Source organism: Sus scrofa, chromosome 3 (genome assembly GCF_000003025.6).
Source record: "Sus scrofa isolate TJ Tabasco breed Duroc chromosome 3, Sscrofa11.1, whole genome shotgun sequence".
Classification (NCBI taxonomy): domain Eukaryota; kingdom Metazoa; phylum Chordata; class Mammalia; order Artiodactyla; family Suidae; genus Sus; species Sus scrofa.
Window position 1 is genome coordinate 17,439,377 of NC_010445.4, and position 24,292 is coordinate 17,463,668.

The following is a 24,292-nucleotide window of genomic DNA, read 5'->3' on the forward strand; positions in this document are numbered from 1 at the left end:
CCCTCCCGGTTCCCCCCTCCCTCCCTTCCTCCTTACCTCCCTCCGCCCCCCTCCCCGCGCTTCAGCTCCCGCATCCCTCCATCCGAGCCTGTGCCGCAGCCGCATCGCCACCGCAGCCCGGGCAGAGCTGAGCCCGGCCCAGGCCCCTGCCCCTGCCCGGCCCTCGGCTCGCTGCCCCCGGCCCCGCCCCCGCCCGCGGGCCCCCCGCCAGCGGCCCGGTGCCCCCCGGCGCCCCCAGACTCCGGCCTCCAGCACCGAGGCAGGAGGCAGCGAGCAGCAGCAGAGGCAGAACCGGAGGAGGAGGAGGAGGAGGAGCCGTCGCAGGATGAAGGATCGGACTCAGGAGCTGCGGAGTGTGAGCTCGGCGGTGGGGGAAATGGGGGGCGGGACCCCAATATTTGGGGAGCGCGTGGGGGTGGAGTGGGGGAGGTGCTGGGAAGCGGGGGGGGGGCAAATGATGAGACTGGAGGTTGGTGGCAGGGGGGGACCCCAATATGTGGAGGCACCTGATATCTCCAATGAACCTGCATTTTAGGGACAGTGGCTAGAAGGGGTTGGAGGCCATGAAGACACAAGGGGGCAGGAGAGGTCTCAGGGGCCCTGGACACCTCATATTCCCAGGATGGCCCTGGGGTCTGATCTGGGGGTGGGAGAGAGTGAGTGTGAGGAGAAAATTGGAAGGTACTCTCATCCGCTGGGCAGATTTGCTGAATTAGGATGTGGCCAGTTACTGGGCCAGGCTGAGCCCAGCGGGACCCAGATTGGGGGGCTGCTGTGGGGAAGGACACAGGTTGGGACTGAGATGCCAACACCTGGCAGTGAATGAAGAGTGTGTGTGTGTGTGTGTGTGTTGCTCTCCGTGGGGAGGGGGGAAACGCTCAGGAGAGAGCCAGAGGGCCAGGGCCTGACATAGGGTGACCCCAGAGGTGGGAGATGGGGCTGCAGGGGGGACCGGAAGGAGGTTCCAGGCACAGGGCCACGGGATTGGGTTGTGTGACATGGCCTCTGCTCCACTGGGGGGAACTGGGGCATCCTGAACAGTCCGGGGCAGGCTGACGTGGGCCCCTGGTCTACGGGCCTGAAGAGGACTGGGTCCAGGAGTCCGGCCAGGCAGTCGGTTGTGTTTGGGTGACGGGGGGGAGGGGGGTGGCACTGGTGTCCGCAGTGAAGGCTGCCGTTTGGAGGGGCTGGGGCGTGGGGGCCTGACAAGCGTGCTTTCTGGGACTAGGAGGATGCTGGGGGCATTGGAGAAATGACCCGGGGCCAGAGGAGGCAGCGCTGAGATCCTGCCGTGTGCTCAGGGCCTGTGGTGTTATGTTAATCAGGTACTGGCCCCAACGGATGTGGCCTGATGCACTTGACCAGGAGCCTGTTGGTTGTTCCCTGGGGGGGTGTTGTTATCCCATTTGACAGATGAGGAAACTGAGGTTCGAGAGGGGCGGGAACTTGCCCAAGGTCACCAAGCAGGTGGGTGGGAGGATCAGACTGGAATCGGGGTTTCCCATCTTCCCGGTTGACACGTGTCTCTGCTTTTTCAGCCTCTGAAAGAGAAGTCTCCACACTGGGGGTAGAGAGTAAAAAGCTCTGTCTTTGGAGACCCCCCCTGGATTTGGGGGGGTGGGGAACCAGGTCCCAGAAAGACAAGAGGAAGGGGCTTGGAGGCAAGTGACTGGTGACTCTACGAGAGATGGGTTGGCAGGTGGGAAGGAAGGAGGAACTGGTGGTTGAGGGAGGGAATTTTGAATGTTGGTTTTTGTTTTTTTCATTAAACTTTTAGTGAATATGCACTCAGGCATCGGGAGAATGACAGGGATAAAAATAACCAACACTCATGTGCCAGACACTGTTCTAAGTGTTTTGAACATATTAACTCATTTTAATCCTCGCAGCAACCCTAGAAGACTCGTATGAGAATCATCCGTTTCAGAGATAAGGAAACGGAGGCCCAGAGAGGTGAACTTGACCCAAGTCACCTAGCTAATTAAAGGCAGGCAGGGAGTTCCGTCGTGGCTCAGCGGCTAATGAACCCGACTAGCATCCATGAGGATGCGGGTTCGATCCCTGGCCTCGATCAGTGGGTTAAGGATCCGGCATTGCCGTGAGCTGTGGTGCAGGTTGCAGACGAGGCTCGGATCTGGCACGGCTGTGGCTGTGGCGTAGGCCGGCGGCTCCAGCTCTGAATGGACCCCTGGCCTGGGAACCTCCATATGCTGCGGTTGCGGCCCAAAAAAGACAACCAATCAATCGATCAATCATAAAAGACAGGCAGGCTCCAGCCTTGGTCCTCTAAACTCCCCTTCACTCATGATGCTGTCTTCATCCAAAGCAGGTTGCCACCTGTAATCTCACTAGCCCCTCTCCTGGTAAGGTCGGTAGACTGAGAGATTGCTTCATTTCATAATGAAGGTAACTGAGGCCCAGAGTGGCTAAAACTCACCCAAGGTCACGCGGCTAGCACGTGAGGAGTTCGGATTTGAACTCAGATCCATGGCTGCCAAGACTATGCCAGGAATCCAAAACCCGGAGATATGGGGAGTGGGTTGGGGCAAGGTGGAGGTGGAATAGTGGTGTGATTGGAGAGAGGGCGAGGGAAGAGGCCAAGACAGGGATGCAGGGAAGGTGGAGGATGGGAGCCCGCATCCGTGTGGGTCAGGGACCCCCCTGCCCAGAGGGGAGAATCCTGTGTGCTGCGGGGAGCCAGTGGGGAGGTGGGAGGCGGTTTGGAGCGGGGAAGCGGGTGGGTGAATGCTGATGGCTCTGGTGTTAGTCACTGCTCAGGAAAACTAGAGATTTGGGAGGGCACGTGGTGGGGGAGGGGGCGTGGAATCTGCCAGATGCGAGGAGTGCGAGGGTCTCCCTACCGGAGCTGAGAGCGAGGAGGCTGGGAGGCAGGAGAGAGTGGGCAGGGTGTGGGAGGCCTGGGGAAGGGGTCTCTGAGAGGCTGAGAGGGATGGAAAGGCAGTGATGGGAGGACACGTCGGCCCAGGAGGCCTGATTGTCTTTTTCCAACAGTTTTTAGAATTCCCAAGAGATTCTCAGATGAGTTTATCATATAGCGGTCAAGGGCACAGAAGGGGGAATCAGAAAGTCTAGGTTCAAATCTAGCTTTGCTTCTTCCTGTGTGACCTTGGGCAGGTGGCCTAACCTCTCTGGTCCTCACATTCTTCATATGTGAATGGGGAGTCATGATGGTACCTGCTTCGGAGGCTTGTCCAAAGGTTGAGCCTAGGCCAGGAGTGCCTAGTGGGAGGCCTGGTTCACAGCCTTGCTCCATGAGTATTTGTTATTCCACAGCTGATTGGCTTACTTTAGCCTCGCATCAGCCCCCTGAGATGGGCAGGATGTGACCCCTCGTTTATCTGGGGGTAAATTGAGGGCTAGAGCAGTAACCTGACTTGCCCAAAGTCATACGGCTGTTAATATCTGAGCCAGGGTTGAACCAGCGTTATCCGTTTCCAGTTCACCAGATACCTTTGGTTGCAAACTAGGAGGTGCTGGGCTGGACTGGAGGCTGCCATGGGGAGTTCATTGGCTGGATGGGTGTCCCAGGGTCCAAGGAGTGGGTCCAGGGATGGGGCTGAAGAGGAGAGGAAGGGAAGCAAGTGAGATGAGAGGGAGGTTTCGAGGAGAGAGAAGCCACAAGGGGACGCATTGTGGGCTGGAGCCTTTGAGGCGGCTATGAAATGGGAAGGTGGGGGAGGAGGGGGAGGGGGAGGGGGCACTGGGGGGGAGGGGAGGGGGCGGCCTGAGGTGAAGGAGGCTGCAATTTGAGGGCAGGTGGAAAGTGGGGGCTGTTCTAGGACAAGTCATGCAACCTGCAGGCAGGGACTGGGTCCAATGGGATGGGCACAGTAGGTGCTTTAGAAAAAGCAGACCTGACGTAACAGAAAGAAAGAGTGGCCCAGGGTTGGAGAGAGCGGACAGGGACCAAGAGAACCCTGGGCGATGGACTGATATCCCCCACCTGCGCCAGGCTTGTTTCTGCTATTCAAACACCAAGCTCCCCCTGCCTGTGGGCCTTTGCACCTCCTGGGCTCTCTGAATGCTGTTCCCTCTGCCTGGAACGCTGTTCCCTCTGCCTTGACTTCTATGTCCCTCTATGTCCTGGTGCAGTTAACGCCTTGGGCCTTCGCTCAGAGGTCAAGCCCCTCCCAGAAGGCCCTCCCTGACCGGCCTGTCCTGTTGCTCTTCCCTCCCCTGGAACGTCAGCCTCTGGGAGGCAGGACCCCTTTGTGTCTTGTTCCTCAGCAGCACCCAGAAGAGAACTTGAGGCAGATCGGACATATTCATTAGCTGAATGGATGGGGCAGAGGGAGGATGAGGAAGGGAGTTGGGGGGGCGGGGGAGACAGGGAAGGCAGAGGAGAGAGGGTGGGAGGGCTGGGCTGGATGCTGGGAGCCAGCAGAGGCCTGGGACAGGGAGACAGGTGGACAGAAGTGGGGGGTGCAGAGAGGCTGCTGCCTCTAGATGGGAGGATGCTCGTGCTCCGGAGGAGCAGGTGTGAGCCCCTGTGTATTGTGTGCATGTGTATGCATATGTGTTCACACACACACTTATGATTTTTCTGTCACCCAATTCCAGTCTCTTTCCACCTCTGTTTCAGTCACCCTGTCATCTGTCACTTTGGTGGACTCCCTGGCACATGTTGTCCCTCTCCTGCTATCCACGCATCTGTCTGTATTGTCTCCCCACCACCAACACACACACACACACACACAGACAGACACACACACACACACACACTTAAGAGAGCCCCTGGCATCTCTGATGGGGGCCCCTGAAGCTAGAGGTTTGGATCTGATGCCCCCTTCTCCCTCAAGGAAATTCCAGAAGGTGCCCAGTGCTTCTGCACACTCACGTTTAACCCTCTCGAGTGCTTGAGGAGTTGGTGAGCTGAAATGAACAGAGTGCCTGGGTTCCAATCCAGCCACCACCCTGTCAGCCGTATAAGCGTGGGCAAATTACATAATCTCTCTCTGCCTTGGGAGTTCCTGTGGTGGCTCAGTGGTGACAATTCCAACTAATATCCATGAGGATACAGGTTCGATCCCTGGCCTCGCTCGGGGGCTTAAGGATCTGGCGTTGCTGTAGCTGTGGTGTAGGCTTGGCAGTTATAGCTCCAGTTCAACCCCTAGCCTGGAAACCTCCATATGCCATGGCAAGGCCCTAAAAAAGGACAGAAACCAAACCCCAAATCTCTGCCTGCCTCGTCTGCCCAAGGGGAATAAGAATACTACCTACTTCATGGAGCGGCTGTAAGGGTTAAAGGAGAAATGCAGGGCCCTCGTGGCCATCAGCACCCACGTGTCAGGTGGAGATCACTCTTCTTGTCTTCATTTTTCACATGAGGACATGGAGGCTGGGACTGTCCAGAGGGTGGATGGGGGCACCTCTGATCGTCTCTTCCGAGCTGGTCTCGTTTGCCCACAGCCGGCTTTCTTTTCAGGCCAGCTTCTTCCAGAAATGGAGGCGGTGCTCCTTAGGAAACGGGCACCGCTCAGAGCAGAGCACCTGTGCCACCGATGAGCCCAGGGAGGGGCTGAGCCTTGCCTGGAGTCCCCTAGCAGGTCCACCAGAGGCGAGAGCGCCTGGCTTCCAGGCTGGGCCCTTCCTGCAGCCTGGCACCTCTCCCTGCTTTTCCACCCCAGCCTCAAGAGCAGCGCCGACTCTTTTGGGGCCAGGAAGGAATAGAGGGGCCGCGTGGAAAGAGCCCGAGAGGGAGCACCAGCCAGTTCACCTCTGGCCCTGTCTGCTGTGCCACCTCTGGCCTTATTTACTGGCAGGCGGGTCAGGCAACCTCTCCGAGCCCGTTTCCTCATCTGTAACGTGGATGACAGCCAGCGCTCACCGAGCATTTATTCTCGCTGGCAGCATCAGGCATTTTTCCTGCCTGGTCTTACTGCCTCCTCCCGCCCACAGTGTGGGGAGGACTGGATTGCCATTCAATAAACACAGGGGCTGAGGCTCAGAGGGAAGAAGGCGTGTGGCCTTCCAGCCACGGACCTGGGCAAACTCTTAAGCCTCTTGGGGACGCAGGTTCCCCATCTATCCAAGGGCGCCTTTGTAAGCATGAAATGGATAAACAAACGCCGTGCACATGGAACGTTATAAAATCCTGTACACATGCCGCAGTTATAACTATGTTGACCAATGGTCCTTACAGAGTTTTAATGAAGATTAAATGAGATAACAAGACGGCATGACCTATGGCCAGAGGTGCCATCAAACACGAATGTTTTGCTAGCGGCTCAGGGCGCAAAGCAGAGCCTCGCCCAGATTGGGCCTTGTCGGGAGGGGACGTGGCTGGTGGCCGAGTCACCAGTAGGAGGCGGCCTGGTTTCAGGCCTCAGAAGGGACACGTGGGAGGAGGCAGGTCTGAGATGCCTCTGGTTTCCTGGCCCCTTTCAGCCCCAGTGCCCTTGAGCAAGTCCTTCCTCTTCCCCCTCTGCCCTCCTGTTCCTTCATCTGTGAAATGGGGACAGCTTTTCTCGAGGGCTCAGATGGTGAGGATCAGACAGGATTAGAGACGTCAGAGCATCTGGAGAGTGTAGAGGGTTTGCGTTCTCAGCTGCCCGTCATCGCTACGCCCAGTACAGGTAGCCTTGCCTCTCAAGGGCAGATAAACAGGCAGCCGGATGTGCCCCCAGCAGCATCGAGGCTGGGCCCTGGGAACCACAGGGGAGAGAGACTTGAGAGAGTCTTAAGTCAGCCTGGGAAAGGGAAGAAGACAGCGGATAGGACAGTTCCCAGGCCCCCGGACCAGTGAGAGGCCTCATGCCCTGTGGGCAGTCGGGCCAAGGGCTGAGTGCTTGAAGGCAGAGAAGTGACAGAGGCATGGCTTTTAGCTCCAGGAGGAGAGGACCTCATGGGGCAGCTGGCTTTTTGAGGGTGGAACATCATGGGAGGCCGGTGGGGTCCTCAGAGGTGAGCTGAGCATCCTGGAGCCTCTTGGGACCCAGGTCTGTTTGTGGTTTCCTGTCAGACAGAGGTTTGAGAAGCCAGAGGTCCCCACGGTGCTACCCCGGCTTCTGGCAGCTGTGGGCAGATAACACAGGCGCCTCGCTTTCCCAGGAGACGGTTGGAGGGTAAATATAAGTGCTGAACAGGTTCTCTGACGCGTGTGGGGAGGATCCCTGGGGACCATCTGAGCTCAGTGGGGCTTGGGCAGGAAGCAGGGGTGCCTTTGTGGGAGTCCGGCTGGATGACTCTGGGCTCACGCGGCCCTCCGATTCCAAGTTCCCTTGGCTGTTTCGATGGCATCTACGGCCCATCTGGCCCTGTCTAGGTTCGATCTGAGCTGTCTGCGATCTGTCTGCACCGAGTCTGGTTCGTCCGGAGCTGCTGTCTGCTTTCTGTCAGGTCCTGTCTGCGATCTGCTCGGACCCGGTCGCTCTTCTCTTTAGATCTCAACTGGCAACACGCCCACTAGACACTGTTCGGATCCTGTCTCGATTTGATTTGGGCTTTGGTCGTGAGAGTCTGAGTTTTGGCTGGGGTTTTTCTGGAAATCAGGGTGAACCGTTTCAATTTCCATCCAGACTGATTAGGGCTCTAGATGTAATTAAGCTTGATGGGCTCGGCTTTTGCTGTTCCAAGCAGAGAAGGGTCTTGAGTCGGGAGTGTGGAGCCATGGGGAGCCCTCCCTGCCCCCCCATTCCTCTTCCCCAGCAGAGGCTCAGAGGGGCTGGGAGAACAGCCCCAGAGGGCCCGCCCAAATGTCCCGGGCGGCTGGCGCATGTCTGTGTGTCCACACGTGTCAGCAGGCAGGTTTGCCGTGGGTCTGTGTGCGGCTGAACGTCAGCACATCAGTGTATCTTGGTGTGGGTGTCAGCGGCCCTATTTCTGTGCGCCTTGTGTGTCAGCCCTTCTGTCTCTGTCACTGGTCTGTCTGGTGGCGGCGGTGGCGGTATGGGTGGGTGAATCCCTTTGTGTCTCTGAGCCCTGGGGGTGGAGGGCTGAGCAGCTGCAGGTTGCAACTGGAAAATCCAAGCAAGTGAGAGTCGGTGGGTGTGAAGTTGGGAGAGGCTGGATGAAGGCAAATGAATACACGGAGGAGAGTCAGCAGGGAGGGGTGGGGGGGTGGAGGGGAGAGTGGGGCGGAGGAGGGAGGTCGGGGTGCTGCCTGTGTCTCTCATCCCGCCCTCCCCGGGCCTGACTGTGCCTGCTTAGCTTGGTGCCTGCCGCTGGCAGTGCAGTGACCTTGCCTAGGGGACGTGGCTGGTCGGGTCGGAGGCTGAAGGGGAAGAGAAGGGAGCAAAGTGAGGCCGGGCAGGAGTGGCTGTGGGGGATGGTGGGGGCGCCAGACTCCTGGGGCTCCATCCCAGACCCCTTCTCCCAGCGCAGAGCCAACTCCTACAAGGCTGACATTTAGCTGGTTGTCATAACATCAGAATACTTCCATACTGGTTGATTAAAGCCGCTGTCCAGAGCGCCGCAAGCCTCCAGGGTGACCGCACTCACAGGACCACTTCCGTCCCTGAAAGGGTGCCTCTGGCTGAGTCTCTCCAAGGTGTCCTTTGCACTGTCCGCTACCCGGCCGCCAGGACCCTGTGCCATGAGATAGCCAGTATTCCAGTATTGATTGTGACTGCTCGGTGCCCTGGCCCCATGCAGGTGGCCCTTCCCAGGACACCCTTGCTCCGAGCCTAGAGCTAGAAGTGTCAGAACTACTCACAGACTCTGCCTTTCCTTGCCCCCCCCCGCCCCCGCCCCGCAGGCGAAAGACAGCGATGATGAGGAGGAGGTGGTCCATGTGGACCGGGACCACTTCATGGATGAGTTCTTTGAACAGGTAAAGAACTCACCCTGGCCCCCAGCCAACAGCTTCCTTCTCCTGGTCCCCCTCCCCTGCCCCCACCCCACTCTCTACTCCTCCAACCCCTTGGCCTCTTACCAACCCCTCTGGGTCTGGCCCGTTTCCCTGAACCCTGACTGAGCCCCCTGAAATCCCTTTGTCTGGCCCGACGACTTGGCTGGGTATAGCCGATTTGCTGCCCCAGGTGGAAGAGATCCGGGGCTGCATTGAGAAGCTGTCGGAGGATGTGGAGCAAGTGAAAAAACAGCATAGTGCCATCCTGGCCGCCCCCAACCCAGATGAAAGTAAGTGCTGCCGCTGCTGCTGCTGCTGCTGCTGCTGCTGCTGCTGATACTGCTGCATGCCTGGGGGCGGTGGGCAGAAGGAGTCTGGGGTCTCACCCCATGTCTCACCCCCTCCACCCCTCCCCTCAGAGACCAAACAGGAGCTGGAGGACCTCACTGCAGACATCAAGAAGACGGCCAATAAGGTTCGATCCAAGTTGAAAGGTGAGGCATGCCGTCCCCTGACCCAGGAGGGAAAAAACCCCTGCCCTCCATTGGGCTACCCAGGCCTTTCTATGAAGAATGTCTGCAAACTTCCAGGAGCCATATTCCTAAACAGTGAGAAAGCATAAAACCCGAGATTTCTCAACTTGCCCCAGATTCCTTGAAGAAAGATACATACGTGACAGGGAGATGAGGGAGAGGAGGCTTTCTGTCCAATTTGCATCTGAGCTCTGCTGATTCCATCAGCATGAGGGTCCACCAGGAAAATCATCTTCCAGGTGGCTTTAGTTTCACAGAGGCCTCATTTCTCTAGAACAGGTGCCCGGCATAGCGCTAAGCACCCAGTAGGTGGGCTCAGCAAATGCTTCTGCATTGGTATCCTTAGCTCAGGACAGATTGGACTGTGTGGCTGACATCAGGGGCTGGCAGGCTTTCAGGAGGGACTTGCCAAATGCTCATGTATTCACTCTAATTTAAGGACTTGGGTGCTGGTAATAACCACCTTCCCCCCAAAGCATTGTGGGTTGGGAACCTCCTTGTCTGCCGGTGCCAAGGGACTAGCAGTGGTCCCGTGATGCTCATTCGTATGCCTCTGGTAATTCAGCATCAGAAAACATTTGCCAAGCACCGACCCTGTCCAAGGCACTTTGCCCGGGCTTTGGGGAAAAGGAGCCGTGTCGGATGCGTGGCCCTGAGCACAATGACCTTGGTTCGGGGAGATGAGGACGGGGGTTCTGTGCCCTCTCGGACTCAACAGGAGGCCATGCGTGAGCCTCCAGTGCTGATCTGTAAGCCCTTTGCAGTCAGGAGAGTGTACTAAAAGTATAAATCCAGACAGAGGGAGCGATGGAAATCATCAACTCACTCTAGACAAGTAACCTGCCCTCAGCTTCCTCGTCAGCACAGAAAGAACTACTGAAGCGGCATAGGGAAGTTCACGTGGTCAGGGATCATGTCCTCGCCACAGCAGTGACAATGCCAGGTCCTTAACCCAGTGAGCCACCAGGGAGCTCCTGAAGCAATTTCAAAGCTGGCTTTTTTTTCTCCTTGGTTGCAAAATCTTTTTTTCCCAAGTGAACTCTTACCCCAAATTCCAACACAGACACAAAAGTCAGGCTGTTTGGGCCGAACTGGAGTTGGGAGACCCAGGGCCCTACCTGCCTGGCCTCCTCTTCTATGAACTCCCAGCAACAGCCCCTGAGGTTCCTTCTTAGAAGCAGGGTTCCCTGGGAGTTCCCTTTATAGCTCAGCGCTGATGAACCTGACTAGTATCCATGAGGACTTGAGTTTGATTCCTGGCCTCCCTCAGTGGGTTAAGGATCTGGTGTTGCTGTGGGCTGTGGTGTAGGTCGCAGACACAGCTTGGATCTGGCATTGCTGTGTTTGTGGTGTAGGACAGCAGCTGCAGCTCCAATTCGACCCCTAGCCTGGGAACCTCCATATGCCGCAGGTGTGGTCCTAAAAAGAAAACACAGGAAAAAAAAACCAAAAAACAAAAAAACCAGGGTTCCAGGGAACACAGTTTAAAAATCCCTAGGCACAGCGATTTCTTTGCGCCCCTTGAGCTCTGAGATTAACCCTCTCTAGACAACCATGAGGAGGACTGTAGGGTTTAGGAGTTCAGAAATCGACCAAGAAAGAAGCTAGGGGAGTTCCTGTTGTGGCGCAGTGGTTAACGAATCCGACTAGGAACCATGAGGTTGCGGGTTCGGTCCCTGCCCTTGCTCAGTGGGTTAATGATCTGGCGTTGCCGTGAGTTGTGGTGTAGGTTGCAGACGCGGCTCGGATCCCACGTTGCTGTGGCTCTGGCGTAGGCCAGTGGCTACAGCTCCGATTGGACCCCTAGCCTGGGAACCTCCATATGCCGAGGGAGCGGCCCAAGAAATAGCAACAACAACAACAACAAAGACAAAAAGACCAAAAAAAAAAAAAAAAAAAAAAAAAAAAAAAAAAAAAGAAAGAAAGAAAGAAGCTAGGAAGGGAGTTCCCATCGCGGAGCAGCTGAAACAAATCCGACTAGGAACCATGAGGTTGCAGGTTCGCTCCCTGGCCTTGCTCAGTGGATTAAGGATCCGGTGTTGCCGTGAGCTGTGGCATAGGCTGGCAGCTGTACTGCTGACTGGACCCCTAGCCTGGGAACCTCCATATGCCATGGGTGCTGCCCTAAAAAGACAAAAAGAGACAAAAATAAATAAATAAATAAAATTAGTAAGAAGTGTATTTAAAAAAGAAAGCAGCTAGGAATCGTGGTAATGGCTTAGAGAAGCTGACCTTCTAGAGCTCCAGAAAAAAAGAGACGATTGTCTTCCTCGCCATCTTTCTCCAGCTCTGTGATGGCACGAGCTCCAGCTCTGTGTGTAACCTTGAGATGAGTTGCTTTACCCCTTTCAACCTCAGTTTCTAAGACAAGGGCTGCCGTCACGCAACTCCTAAGATTACTGTGAGAAGTCAGACCCTGTAAAGGATCCCTTCCTCCGGGGCCTAGCCCCAGCCCCAAGCCTGACAATAGGATCCCAGTCGTTGGGGCCAGAGATTCCAACATCCCTGGCTTTGTGTTCCTGGATTTTTCCTGTAGCCGCTGAGCCAGGGCTGGCAGGTGAGCTTTGGGGTGTCATCCAGCCCCAGACCGCCAGGGCTGCCAGCGGAAGGGAGAAGGGATGTTCTCAGGAATGGCCTGGAGGGCCTTCCAGGTCTGAGAGGGCCTGGTGATTCATCCCTGCCGCATTTTCTGAGCACAGTGGATCTTACCCGAAAGCTCTATTTTAGAAAATCTCAGTAAGCGTGAAGAGTGCATGATCTAGAAGCAGGAATCCCAGTTAATCTGTGTGCTTTTCCAGAGCATCCTTTAGAAGTGGGAATTCCGCGCACAGGGATCACCTGATAGGGCAGGGCTGTAGAACAATTTTCTCTGTTGCAATATCCATCCACTTACCCTAGAATTTTCCAAGGAAGGGTTGGCAGCTAGAATGTGACCCACCTGAACGTTCTTGCCTTCCTACAGAAAAATCCCAGGGTGGGCTCCTTGCCCCTTTATAGAGGCTGTAGGAGGAGTTCCCGTGGAAACAAATCCGACTAGGAACCATGAGGTTGCGGGTTCGATGCCTGGCCTTGCTCAGTGGGTTAAGGATCTGGCGATGCCCTGAGCTGTGGTGTAGGTGGCAGACGCGGCGGCTGGGAGCTGGCGTGGCTGTGGTGTAGGCTGGCAGCTGTAGCTCCGATTAGACCCCTAGCCTGGGAACCTCCACATGCCGTGGGTGCGGTCCTAAGAAGCAAAAAAAGCAAAAAATTAAAAAAAAAGAGGCCGTAGGAAGTGGAGAGGCCCTCATACAGAGAATGTGGACTGGGGGGCGGGGGCAGGCGTTACAGCTGTGGGACTTTCCCGCCGGAACAAATAGACCCCTTCTGTCTGGTGACCCACTGACTCTCAGTCTCCCCTCCTACCTGCCTTCGGGATTCCCTCAAACATTTGTCCCTTTATCCCCCGGCTTCCTGCTTTGGAAGACCTTGGAGTCTTTACTGTCTGCCCTCGCCTGGGTGTGACATCTATCTGTTCACGGGCCTGGGGCCTCCGTCGGGGTATCGACTCTACGTGCGTCCCAGACCCCTGCCCCACATGCCCCAGGTCTCCTGCCCGCCCGTCACTGCATCCTCTCTCCTTTAGCGATCGAGCAAAGCATCGAACAGGAAGAGGGGCTGAATCGTTCCTCCGCCGACCTGCGCATCCGCAAGACCCAGGTAGGTGGCGGCGGGCCGGTACCGTCAGGGTCGGGGCTGGAAACGGACCGCACCGGACCCGGCAGGGGAGGAGCCCTGGCTGGAGCTCTGCGGGTTGGGGGTGGGCGGGCCAGAGCCGGCACAAGTGAGGGGCGTGGCCAGGGAGGAGCCTGGGCGGGGGCGGGGCTTGGGGCGGGGCTACAGCGGAGGGCGGAACCCGGCGACATCTCGGTGCCTTAGCCAGGGCTTTGGATGATGGTTTGGGCGTAGGATGGGGGTGCTGGGGGTACCGGACGGCGCCCTTGAGCGGGGTTGAGATCATGGCGTGAGCTGAAGAAGAGGCTGTGGTCTAACTCAGCCCTTCCTGCCCACTCCTTTCCTTCTTGGTCTCCACCCGCTGCCTCCTGATGTGTCTGGACCCCCGCCCCAGCACTCCACACTCTCCCGGAAGTTCGTGGAAGTAATGACTGAATATAACGCGACCCAGTCCAAGTATCGGGACCGCTGCAAGGACCGGATCCAGCGGCAGCTGGAGATCAGTGCGTGTGACACCGCCCTCCCCAAACTCCCCAGATCTGCCCCATACTCCTTCCAGGCCCTTCCTCTCCACGGAGGGGGTGCCCGGCCTAAGGCTGGATGGGAGGATGGGCTCCTGGGTCCCTGCTGCATCACATCCGATCACCTTAGGCCCCCAGTCTGTCCCAGTCCCTGAGCAGGGAGTCCTTTCTCCCCACAGCTGGAAGGACCACAACCAATGAAGAACTGGAGGACATGCTGGAGAGCGGGAAGCTGGCCATCTTCACGGATGATGTGAGCCCCACGTGGGTGGGGTGGGGAGTCTGTTTTTGGAAGGCATTGACCTTTCTTCCCCAAGCTGAGGCCGAATTCAAGGTCCTGGGTCCGCCCTGGAATACCCAGAATCGGGAAGTCTGGACCTGGAACTGGGGAATTCCATGGGGGCAGAGCAGGAAGGTAACTTCATAAAAATGGCAAACAGTAGGTTGCCAGGCACTGTTCCAAGTACTGTACAGATTGACGTTTACCTACTAAATTCATTTAGTCCTCGCCACTAGCTTCTGAGGAAGCCGCGTGTCACAGATAAGGAAGTCTGACCCAAAGAGCTTAAATCATTTGCCAAGGCCACACAGCTATGGGCAGAGCCAGGATTTGAATTCACAGTCAGGGACCCTTCAGCAGTGAGATACTCCACTCCTGACTGAAGTGGGTCATTTCACCAAATGACTAATATGCCCACATTTTGAGGATTTTTTTTTAAAACCAGTTTTAGTTTTGCTTGAGTTTTGCACACTGCCCTGTCCTTGTCATCTTGTATGTGAAATTGACGGGCTTTCCCCAGCTGTAGTTCTCCTTTCTCTTTCTTGACTTTTGCCCTAGCCTGACCAGTCTGTCTCTCTTTCTGCTGCTGGTGGCAGAATGACTCTTCTTAAGGTTTCTAGACCAGGGTTAAAGTATGTTCAGTGACAGTCTAGCCATTTTCAGCAAGTCGTTTTTTCAGCAAATTGATTTTTGTTAAATGAGCTTTGAGCAATTTGATAATGGGCCAGTTAGGCTGGCACTCTCCCAAACAGCTCTGTCCAGGCTGTCTGTCTGTCTGTCTGAGAGTGGAGGGACACCTGCTGAGTGGTTCTAAGGAGATGGAGCCAATTCCTGCCACTTAACCCACCATCACTACAGTGGAAACCCATCATTACAATGCAGGGTTGTCGGTACCTTGCCTGAGGGCTGAACAAGATGCAGACAGTCCAAGGCAGTAGTTAACGTCTAGAGTCAGGAAAGCCTTCCTGGGAGAAGTGGCCTTGGGCTGTGTGCCTTTGGACTCGGGGAGATGGGCAAAGGACATTCAGGACAAAGGGAACAGACTGAACCAAGACAGGGAGAGTGGACCACTTGCCAAAGAGCCGCTGGGCTCTTATGATGTGGGGAGATGAGGGCAAAAAGGGTGATGGGGCCTTGACTTGCTGAGGCAAGAGGGTGTAGCCTGTGGGTAGCCATGAGCCCTGGAGGGTTTTAGAGCAGAAGCGTGGCTTGAGGAGTTCCCGTTGTGGCTTAATGGTAACGAATCCGACTCGCATTCATGAGGATGCAGGTTTGTTTGGTCCCTGGCCTCGCTCAGTGGGTTAAAGATCTGGCATTGTAAGCTGTGGCATTGTTGTGAGCTGTGGTGTAGGTTGCAGATGCAGCTTGCCATTGCTGTGGCTGTGGCGTGGGCTGGCAGCTGTAACTCCAATTTGACCTCTAGCCTGGGAACTTCTATGTGCTGCATGTGTGGCCCTAAAAAGCAAAAAAAAAAAAAAAAAAAAAAAAAAAAAAAAGGAGTGGCTCGATGTGGTCTAAGCTGTGAGTGGTTAGGAAAGTGAGTGCTCTGGCCTCTGTGCGGAGGAGGTAAATCTGATTGTGGGTTAGTGTCTCTCTCCCACTGACTCTTGAGGACTGCAGGGCGTTTCCTTACTTGTCCCCACCCCACATCCTGGGCACTCCAGAGCCCTTGGACACACCGCCTTCTCATCTGGGCCTCCTTTCCTGCTGGCTCACTTTCCTCCTGCCTCACTTTCCTCCTGCTTTGTCCCCTTCCATTATCCTCTCTGCCTTTGACCAGATGCAGCCCCCAATCCTGGTGGGGACCCTGGACCCTTGCCTCCCTCCCCAGGGCTTCCCTGGTGTGTGTCACTGAGGCAGCCCTGGGCTGAGGACAAGTTTTGCTTCTTATAATTTAAGACTTCTCTTTAGTGCTTCTGGTGTGCCAGGTACTATTCTAATCGACCAGTACATACGAGCTCATTTAATCTTCACACAACTAGGAGTTCCTGTCATGGCTCAGCGGTTAAGGAACCTGACTAGCATCCATGAGGACACGGGTTCGATCCCTGGCCTTGCTCAGTGGTTAAGAATCTGGCATTGCCCTGAGCTGTGGTGTAGGTCGCAGACGCGGCTCAGATCCTGTGTGGCTGTGGCTGTGGCATAGGCTGGTGGCTGCAGCTCTGATTGGATCCCTAGCCTGGGAACCTCCATATGCCATGGGTGTGGCCCTAAAAAGACAAAAAAATAAAATAAAAACTTCACACAACTCTGTGAGGTGGGCCCTGTTAGTATCCCTATTTCCTAGGTGGGGATACTGAGGCTCAGAGAGGTGGGACACTTTGCTCATGGTTACAGCTAGTAAATGCCAGCCGGATTCGAACCCAGATGCTCTTACTGTAGAATCCAGGCTCTTCCAGGAGTGAAGGGGGTTCTGCCACCTCTCTCCCCTCTAACACACCCCCGCCTCCCATCACCCTAGATCAAAATGGACTCGCAGATGACGAAGCAGGCCCTGAATGAAATCGAGACGAGGCACAACGAGATCATCAAGCTGGAAACCAGCATCCGCGAGCTGCACGACATGTTCGTGGACATGGCCATGCTCGTGGAGAGCCAGGTAGGTACTGCCCCGGCCACCGTCGGCGCGCGCGGGCCGCCGGCTCCCAGCGCGGGCCCCGCCCCTTCCGACGCGCATCTCCTCCGGCGCAGGGCGAGATGATCGACCGCATTGAGTACAACGTGGAGCATTCCGTGGACTACGTGGAGCGAGCCGTGTCCGACACCAAGAAAGCTGTGAAATATCAGAGCAAGGCCCGGAGGGTGAGCCGGGGCGGGCCCGTGGGCAGGTGGGCTGGAGCCGAGCGGGCGGGGCGGGGCTCGGGCCGGGCCGAGGCGAGGGATGGAGGCCTCCCTCTGGTTCTGACCGCTTCCTTTCTCTGTTTTCTCTCCCCTCTTCTTTTGTCCTTACCCCCTCCTGTCTGTCTGTCGGTGTGTCTCTCTCCCCCTCTCTCCGCTGCTCCCTCCTCGGCCCTCTCGCCCTTCCTGCCCGCAGAAGAAAATCATGATCATCATTTGTTGTGTGGTGCTGGGGGTGGTCTTGGCGTCGTCCATCGGGGGGACGCTGGGCTTGTAGGCCCCCCACCCCTCCCCCTCCCAGGCCCTCCCCCACCACATCGGGAGCAATACCCCCCCCACCCCTTCACTCCATCCCCTGCTCCAGGCTCACCCCCGAGACAGACCCAGGCAGCCCCCCCTTTCCCCCGGTCAGACCCTGGAGTCCCTGGACCTCCCCCCCATGGACCACCCCGCCCCCGCACGAAGATAGCAGCAGGCGTGATTACACATGCACACCAACAAGCATGCCGCCAGCACATGCTCGAGACGTGTGGACACCCCAGCGTGTGTGTGTGTGTGTGTGTGTGTGTGTGTACACGTGTGTAGAAGCACCAGATCACCCTCTTTGCCCCTCACCTCGTCTGTGTGTTGTCTGAGCTTTGCCCCCTTCGCCTGGCTTGTTGTGTGGACTGTGACCAGGTGTGACACCGCAGCCCACCAAGCCTCGCTCTGTCTTCTGTGAATAGGCGGGGGTGTGTGTGTGTCTCTGTGTGTGTGGCCATGGATCCATGGACACACAGTTTGTGTATGTGGAATTTTGTGTTCAAACGTGTGACTCCAGTGCCGCAGCACCTCCTCCCCCATGTCGGCTCCAGATGTGGCAGTTTGTGAGTGTACAGATGCTCACACTCACATTCCCAGAGGCCGCAGGTGGGCCCAAATACACACGGGCCACGGCAGACACCCCAGAGTGACGTAGAGCAAACCCTCCTGGCTGAGTCACCGCCCCCGGCCCAGGGCTGGCATGCGTCCTGGTTAGCGTGTGAGTGTGCTCGCGTGTGGAATCCAACCAAGGCGAGTGGAAGCACACACATGTAAATCACCTAGCTTAGTCTCTATGTCTGTGTGCATTTCCCCCAGCAGGTGATGTGAAAGACGTGTGTGTGTGTGTGTGTGTGTGTGTGTGTGTGTAGAGGGTTTCTACATAGTGAGCTTCTGCCCCCTGTTTTATACGGACACACATCTAAAAGAACGTGTGCCCCATCCAGGCTTGTTCATCCGGATTATTTGCCCCTCCCTCTCTCCCCAGACCTGCTGACCGCTATCTGGTATGGCCACACCCTGCTGCATCCACTTTGTGCAACTGGGGCTTCCTGCCCTGTGTGGTTGGCGCCCCCGTGCACAAAGGCCAGAGGCATTTCTGTGTCTGTCTCTTTGGGAGGACAGGCCTCCGCGTGTGGAAGCTGGGACACTTCAGTGCGCTCTCCCTGCCACGGCGGATGCGACCACACCCAGGCACACGCCTGCACACACGCACGGCACATGCTGACACGGGCGTGGCGTGGCATGACGCCTGTACTGGCCTGCACTCGAGTGTCTCCTAGGAGGGCTTTTTTGGAGACGTCACTATAAGGGGAATGTCAAGGGCTGCCCCAGGCGGACTGGGGATGAGCGCATTCTTGAGTACTAACCTCAGTGCTGGGGGGGCCGTCATGGTCCCCGCTGCCCCGAGGATGCTCTGGACTTTGCCTCAGGGACCTTGGGTTTCAGGAATTGTTTCTTTTAGACATTCGGGAGCGGGCCAAGCGCTGGGGCCCGTGCCCTGGACACATCTGCTGAAATGTCAGCAACAGCTGTTCCTCCGCAGGGTGAGACTGAGGGTAGGACCCAGGCCTGGGTGTCTGAGGTTGAGGAAGGGGCCAGCTCCTCCCCTGCCGCGTAGACAACACACCCATGGGTGGGTTTGTGCGTTTGGTGGCAGGTGGGAGGTCCGTGGGCAAAGGACAGTGTCTAGAAGCCTCCCACACCATTGGCCCAGGAACGTGGACCCACAGGATGGAACACCCATGTACAAGAATGCGTCCTGCCCTGGGTGCGGTGTATGTGTGCACTGGGGGGAGGGCCCGGCTGTGAGTGCAGATCGTTTTCTGGAGTCGCTATATACGTGAAGTGTGTGTGTGTGTGTGTGTGCGTGTGTGTGAGCCTGAGAGGAAGAGAGAGACAATGCAGGTGTGACCTTCTGGAACATAATACCCTACCCGCCCCCCACCTCCCACCCCCGCCAGCTCAGAGAGGCAACCTCTTCCCTACCTGGCTGGGCCCTGCCTGTGTGTGGCCGGTGTATTTACAGAATCCCCGAGGCGGGCTGTCCTGAGGAGGGAAGCTCACGCTAGGTTTGCCCCTGTGTCTGAGGGCAGCCCTCCCACTCCCACTCGGGCTTCTTTGGGGTCGTCAGAGCAGGTCCCAGCACCCCCAAATCCTGCCCTCTTTCCTTCCTGCCACCCAGCCAGGACACCCTTTCAGCCCAGGTGTTTCTGGAATTCCCACAGCCTTGGGGCCACAAGGAGAAGGGTGGAGCCCTGGCTGGAAGGATGCTGCTGCTGCCTCCTTGAGGGGTAGCAGGCCTGTAGCTGCCCATCTCTGGGCCTCAGTTGGACCAGAGGATTCCCCGAGAGTCTGCTCTACCCCAGCTTTTCCAAGTCCCGCACATCACAGGGTGTGTTTGCTTGTCAGCTGTCGTGTCTGTATGTGCCCTGGCATGTCGTCTGGGGGCTGGTGTCTTCCACATGTTCTCAGACAAGGGTGTGCTGCCCGCCTGCCACGCGCCTACCACCGTCACGCCCCTGTGTGCCCCGTGGGTGGTCCTGGGCCTGGCCAGGGCTCGCTGCTTCCCCTCCCCTCTTCTCCGGAGCCCTGCCTCTCACGAAGCACACCGCGTGTCCATCCCATATGCCTGTGGGTTGATGCACGCTCTTGCCACGCCTTGAGCGTGCCTACATGATGTGTTCTATGCATTCACCCTGCCCCACCCCCAGCCTGCCCCGCAGAGGACAAGATGGGTGGCCCCCGGCTCCCTCCTCCCCCACCCGCCCCCCTGCCTGCTGTGCAGCCGTGTGCGTTGGCGTGTGTTTCTGTGTCGCTGGCGTGTCACGTGATGTAGCCGTGTTTGCTGACATGAGCCCCTGCCCCTTCTGTTTCTCCGTTGGTTTCTAGAGCTCTTTCCCTCTCCTCCTCGGAGGGGACAGGACTCCTGGGGCCTGGCTGGGGGCCCAGAGCCAGGCCACTCTCTCCTGTTAGCCCTCAGAGTCCCATTTCTCTCTATTGGTGACCAAGTTGCAAATGGATAAAACACAGGAAAATTCTGCCCCCGCCCCAGCCCTGCATGTCCTGTCCCCAGAGCCCCCCACCCCCACCCCGGGCCGGGTCGGGCCCCGTGGGATGGGAGAAATAGCAACCAATCCAACAGCGGGTGTGCTGCGTGCTCACTTCCTTCTGTCCCCACGCGGGGCAGGCGCCGTGGGGCCGGGGAGACAAGGCGGGAGGCCGGCCGGGGAGCTGGACAGGCAGATGGACCCAGGCTTGGAGAATTCGTTTTATTCCAGGGCTTAGCCAGGTACAGCATTGCTGGGGCGTCGTCAGGCAGGGGTCTAACAATATTTCAGGAACTGATATGGGTTAGAGGGGTGGGAAGCTGTGAAAATACACAGATTTCCTCAGCCTTTAGGGAAGAGAATTAAAAAAGAAATGCATAAAGGTAATAAATGGTTTAAAATGATGGGTCTGTAACCCCCAAGGCAGAACTAAGGTGGTGGGAGGAGCCAGAAAGTATCTTCACTCTGAATCCAAACCTGAGGATCACGCCTGGACATCAGCACGAGGCCTGTGGAACGTCTACCCACTTCCTGCTTGAAAAGTCAGAAACCGGGAGCTCCCGCTGTGGTGCAACAGGATTGGCACCCTCTTGGGAGCGCTGGGATACAGGTTCGATCCCCAGCCAGGCACAGTGGGTTAGGGATCCGATCTGGCATTGCTGCAGCTGTGGCTTAGGTCACGACTGCGGCTTGGATCTGATCTCTGGCCTGGGAAATCCGCATGCTGCTGGGCAGCCAAAAAAGAAGAAAAAAAAAAAAAAAATCGAAAAGTGAGACATCAGGCCTGGGTTGAGAGTGAAGAAGACACACCTGCCTGAGAACTAGACATCAGGACACAGACCCAAGGCTTGTGGATTAAAATGAGAGCTCTAGGATGGGCAGTCTGGCACCAGGCCCCTCCTGCAGCTCTAGAATGCGTCCCCACCCAGGATCTGAGGGCCCTGGACCCGGATGGCTGGGCCACGCCAGGCTCCGGGCCCCAGCCCTACTGTCATTGGGTGGAGTCTTCCCCGGCCTGCACCCAGCGGATAGTGCGGGCCCGGCTCTCCTCCCAGGAGAACAGGGGCTCATAGCCAAAGTGGCGTAGAGCCTTGTCTGTGCTGACAGTGAAGGTGGTGTTGGCCACGGCCAGCGTGTAGGGGTTGAGCAGGGGCGCATAGAGCAGCAGCGGCCGCAGCAGCCACTGCAGCAGGGCATTGAGGGTGGCCAGAAACAGCAACAGCCAGTAAGGCAGCAGCGGGCGGCTGCCCACCAGCCGCAGTCCGCAGGGGCCCAAGAACTCCATGTTGAAGTCCTCGTAGCTCTTGTAGGGTGAGTTGTCATAGCAGAAGTACACCTGGCCACCCATCAGTGGCGCTCGGTGCTCTAGCTCCCGGGCCACCAGCACGTGCATCCAGGCCACGTTACCTGCGGGGACAGGGCCGAGGGGAGAAGGGGGGGAAGTGGCCCTCAGTGCCCTTGTGACCAGGTCCATGCTGGTCTCTCCCCGGCCAGTGCTGGCCAAGCTGCCCCCTCTTTGGGCCCTTGTGGATGCTGCCCTCATAGCAACAGCTGTGCTGAAGGCTGCTTCCCTCCAGGCCCTGTAGCCGTTTGCCCTTGAGGGCCAGCCTGAATGGAGGCTATTTTTTCTGCTGATGGTCCTGGAACGATGCTGCTCCCATAACTCCAACCCTTTCCTCACTCAGCCTGTGACACGTTTTGAGGCCGTCCTTCTCGCCTTGCATGGCCCTTGTCTGCTCTGGCCCAGGTATAGACCGTCCTCTCTTAGCCAGAGTACACAACCATCCCCGACCCCAGAACCACGTGGATCCCAGAGCCCTGTTAGCCTCCCCCCGCCGCCTAGCCCAGCCTCACCCACGTAGACCCGGCCATGCTCCACAGAGGCCGGGATGGCCCGTAAGAGCCGACCCCCCAGGCGCAGGCCCTGGTGGTAGAAGTCCTTCATGATCTGGTGGCCTTCACCATAGATGCCAGTGGGACGCAGGGCACACGTCACTAGGGGCAGCCCCCCGCGGACCTGGGGGCAAAAGGCAGGCACTGCTAAGACCTAGGACACCCCGCCCCTAGGGCCTGCCCTCTGCCCTGGCCTCCAAAAGCTGGAGATGGAGGGGAGGTGCCCAGGGCAGGATGCAAAGGCGCCTGCAGGCCCTGGCTCTGCCTCTGCCCGGCAGCTCTTTCCACCCCCGCTCTGGCTCCCACATCTCATCCGCTGTCTTACCTTCCTTCCGTTGGCTTCGAGGACCAGCCGCTCAGCCAGGGCCTTGCTGCGAGGATACGGATGTCTGTGTGCTGCCTCGTATGGGGTATTCTCATTGCCCCTAGTGGGGGGAGAGGGAAAATTCTTAATGCTGGGGAGAGAGGGGGGCCTTGAAGGACTGAGGGGAACCTCAGCTCACCTGTAGAAGGGCTGGCCCTTGATGTTGGGCCCCACAACTTCCATGCTGCTTGTGTAGACCAGGAAGCGTGTTCCATTCTGCACACAAGCCTCGATCACATTCTGTGTGCCTGGGGTAGGGGGGGACGTCTAAACCAAAGCTTCCTCCCCCTCTGCATCTTTCCGCTCCCCATCCCAAAGCTGGAGGAGGACCCGAGTCTTCCAGCTCCAGGCCCAGGGCGAACCACGGCAGGTCAGTGAGGGCCAGCCCGCCATGATGGGCAGGAGTGTCCACAGGACAGATTGTCACAGGAGAATTACAGAGGTCAAGGTCAAAGAGGGGGCAGGGAACAAACAGCCAAGTTCAGGCCATGCGCCAGGGAGGATTGCGTGTGTGATCAGAGTAGGTGGAGAGCCGCTCACCCTGCACGTTGACCTCATGGATGGTCTCCGGACTGGCTCTCCCGAACACATCCACCAGCCCAGCTGTGTGGATGACCACGTGGGCTCCGGCCACAGCCGCTGCCACCTCATGGGCCTGGGTCACGTCCCCCTGGATGGCAGTCACCTGCACGGGCCCTGGGGATGGGTAGGAGCAGCCAGAGGCAATGTCAGAGCTGAGGCCACAGGCCAGCTGCTGGGTTTGGCCCACACCCTTGGAAGCCACATATTCCCAATGTGACTCATTCATCCCATCCGTCCACACTGGAAAACATAGGAGACATCATCTTTTCCACCCCAAGGAAGGAAGTCCACATCCTCTCCCCCCGTCCCCACTCTGTCCCCACCACAGTCACCTGTCTCCAGTTCCTCCAGCCAGGGGCCCAGGTGTAGGTCGAAGACGCGCAGCTCACAGAGCCGGGGTTCCTGCTGCAGCAGCATGCGGACCACATGTTCCCCCAGGAAGCCACAGCCACCTGTGACCAGGTACACCAGCTTCTGGGCCTGAGCAGAATCTGCCATGCCCTGCTGGGGAAAGACACCCTGGCTCACCTGGGTTGCCTGCTGCCACCTGCCCCGGCACCTACAGCCCACCTGTTACTCCTAGAAGAGGCCTCTGGCTTAGTGGACAGCAACAGTGACCCGGGGCCCAGAGCCGTTTCCAGAGGCTGCAGCCGTGGGAGCCGCAGCCAGGTTACCTGTCCCAACCCTGCCAGCCGCACTTACCAAGATGAGGGGAAGGCTTGGCGTGCAGGGAGGGCTCAGGGTTTGAGGCGGAGGAGGAGGTCCCGAGACAGAAAAGGAAAGGCAGTTGGCAGGGAGCCGGGACGGCAGGGAGAGGAAGGTGGGAAGGGCCGGGATGGGGGGAAGGGACCCCAGGCCCTGGCATCACTGCTGCCTACCTGCTGCCAAGGTCCCAGGACACCCAAACTGGCCACCGGGAGGCCGTCTTCGTCCCCCAGGCCAGCGGGCCCGTGACACAGTCCCCTTCCGCTTGCTCCTCCTCCCTCCTGGCCCATTCCAGGAACAGAGACCAGCCCAGCCTCCACCTCTCCGCCCACCTTACTCTTGCCACAGGGCACCCTCTGGTGGCCACTCCACGCTGCACTGGCATCTGCTTCCAGCAGAGAACTTGAGGAAAGGGAATGGGGAAGCTGGAACCTGCTGGGTGGGCGAGGTAAAGGGAGCAGGCAGGGTGACCTCGCTCCCAGGGCATGATGTCAGTCTTTCCCTCCTGCTGGATTTCCCAGGAGGCCAGAAGCCCAGCAGCAGCTGTGGTTCTGGGAAGGGAAGGGAGGCCTGACCTTGGCCCTGCCCTGGCCGGCCTTGGCGGGGGATTTCTGGATGGCTGTTCCAGCCTAGCAGGTGGCCCAGAGTGATGGTGGCTGAGTCTGCAGGTCCTGGCTCTTGCCCGAAAGGCCCTCTCCCCACCCCA

At 57.8% G+C, this 24,292-nt stretch overlaps 2 protein-coding genes across 5 annotated transcripts; one reads left to right on the forward strand and one right to left on the reverse strand.

The window, feature by feature from the left end:
- STX1B (syntaxin 1B) lies at nt 187–20,141 on the forward strand. Of its 2 annotated transcripts, none has more exons than XM_021086411.1 (10): nt 187–355; nt 8,717–8,791; nt 9,000–9,099; nt 9,229–9,303; nt 12,965–13,038; nt 13,448–13,556; nt 13,754–13,827; nt 16,316–16,453; nt 16,546–16,656; nt 16,889–20,141. In XM_021086411.1, exons 1-10 carry the CDS (start codon nt 326–328, stop codon nt 16,967–16,969), a joined length of 867 nt encoding a protein of 288 aa, XP_020942070.1. In that variant the 5' UTR covers nt 187–325; the 3' UTR covers nt 16,970–20,141. The 2 variants fall into 2 exon arrangements, with proteins under 2 accessions (XP_020942070.1, XP_013843168.2); XM_013987714.2 differs by lacking the exon at nt 187–355 and adding an exon at nt 5,796–6,596.
- Nucleotides 20,251–24,005, reverse strand: HSD3B7 (hydroxy-delta-5-steroid dehydrogenase, 3 beta- and steroid delta-isomerase 7). 3 transcript variants are annotated; one of them, XM_005655085.3, is made up of 7 exons: nt 23,760–24,005; nt 23,214–23,385; nt 22,840–22,995; nt 22,439–22,547; nt 22,261–22,360; nt 21,897–22,059; nt 20,251–21,449 (listed from the first exon to the last, which is right to left on the reverse strand). In XM_005655085.3, exons 1-7 carry the CDS (start codon nt 23,874–23,876, stop codon nt 21,034–21,036), a joined length of 1,233 nt encoding a protein of 410 aa, XP_005655142.1. In that variant the 5' UTR covers nt 23,877–24,005; the 3' UTR covers nt 20,251–21,033. The 3 variants fall into 3 exon arrangements, with proteins under 3 accessions (XP_005655142.1, XP_003124535.2, XP_020942069.1); XM_003124487.4 differs by having other exon boundaries at nt 23,214–23,382; nt 23,760–23,991; XM_021086410.1 differs by lacking the exon at nt 23,760–24,005 and adding an exon at nt 23,584–23,727 and having other exon boundaries at nt 23,214–23,382.

Coding starts and splice junctions, on each gene's coding strand:
- STX1B (XM_021086411.1), top strand. CDS start 326: ATGAAGGATCGGACTCAGGAGCTGCGGAGT. Junction 356..8,716: donor GGACTCAGGAGCTGCGGAGT/GTGAGCTCGGCG, acceptor CCCGCCCCGCAG/GCGAAAGACAGCGATGATGA. Junction 9,100..9,228: donor CGCCCCCAACCCAGATGAAA/GTAAGTGCTGCC, acceptor CCCTCCCCTCAG/AGACCAAACAGGAGCTGGAG.
- HSD3B7 (XM_005655085.3), bottom strand. CDS start 23,876: ATGGGCCAGGAGGGAGGAGGAGCAAGCGGAAGGGGACTGTGTCACGGG. Junction 22,361..22,438: donor AAGGGCCAGCCCTTCTACAG/GTGAGCTGAGGT, acceptor TCCCCCCACTAG/GGGCAATGAGAATACCCCAT. Junction 21,450..21,896: donor GCATGGCCGGGTCTACGTGG/GTGAGGCTGGGC, acceptor CTGTCCCCGCAG/GTAACGTGGCCTGGATGCAC.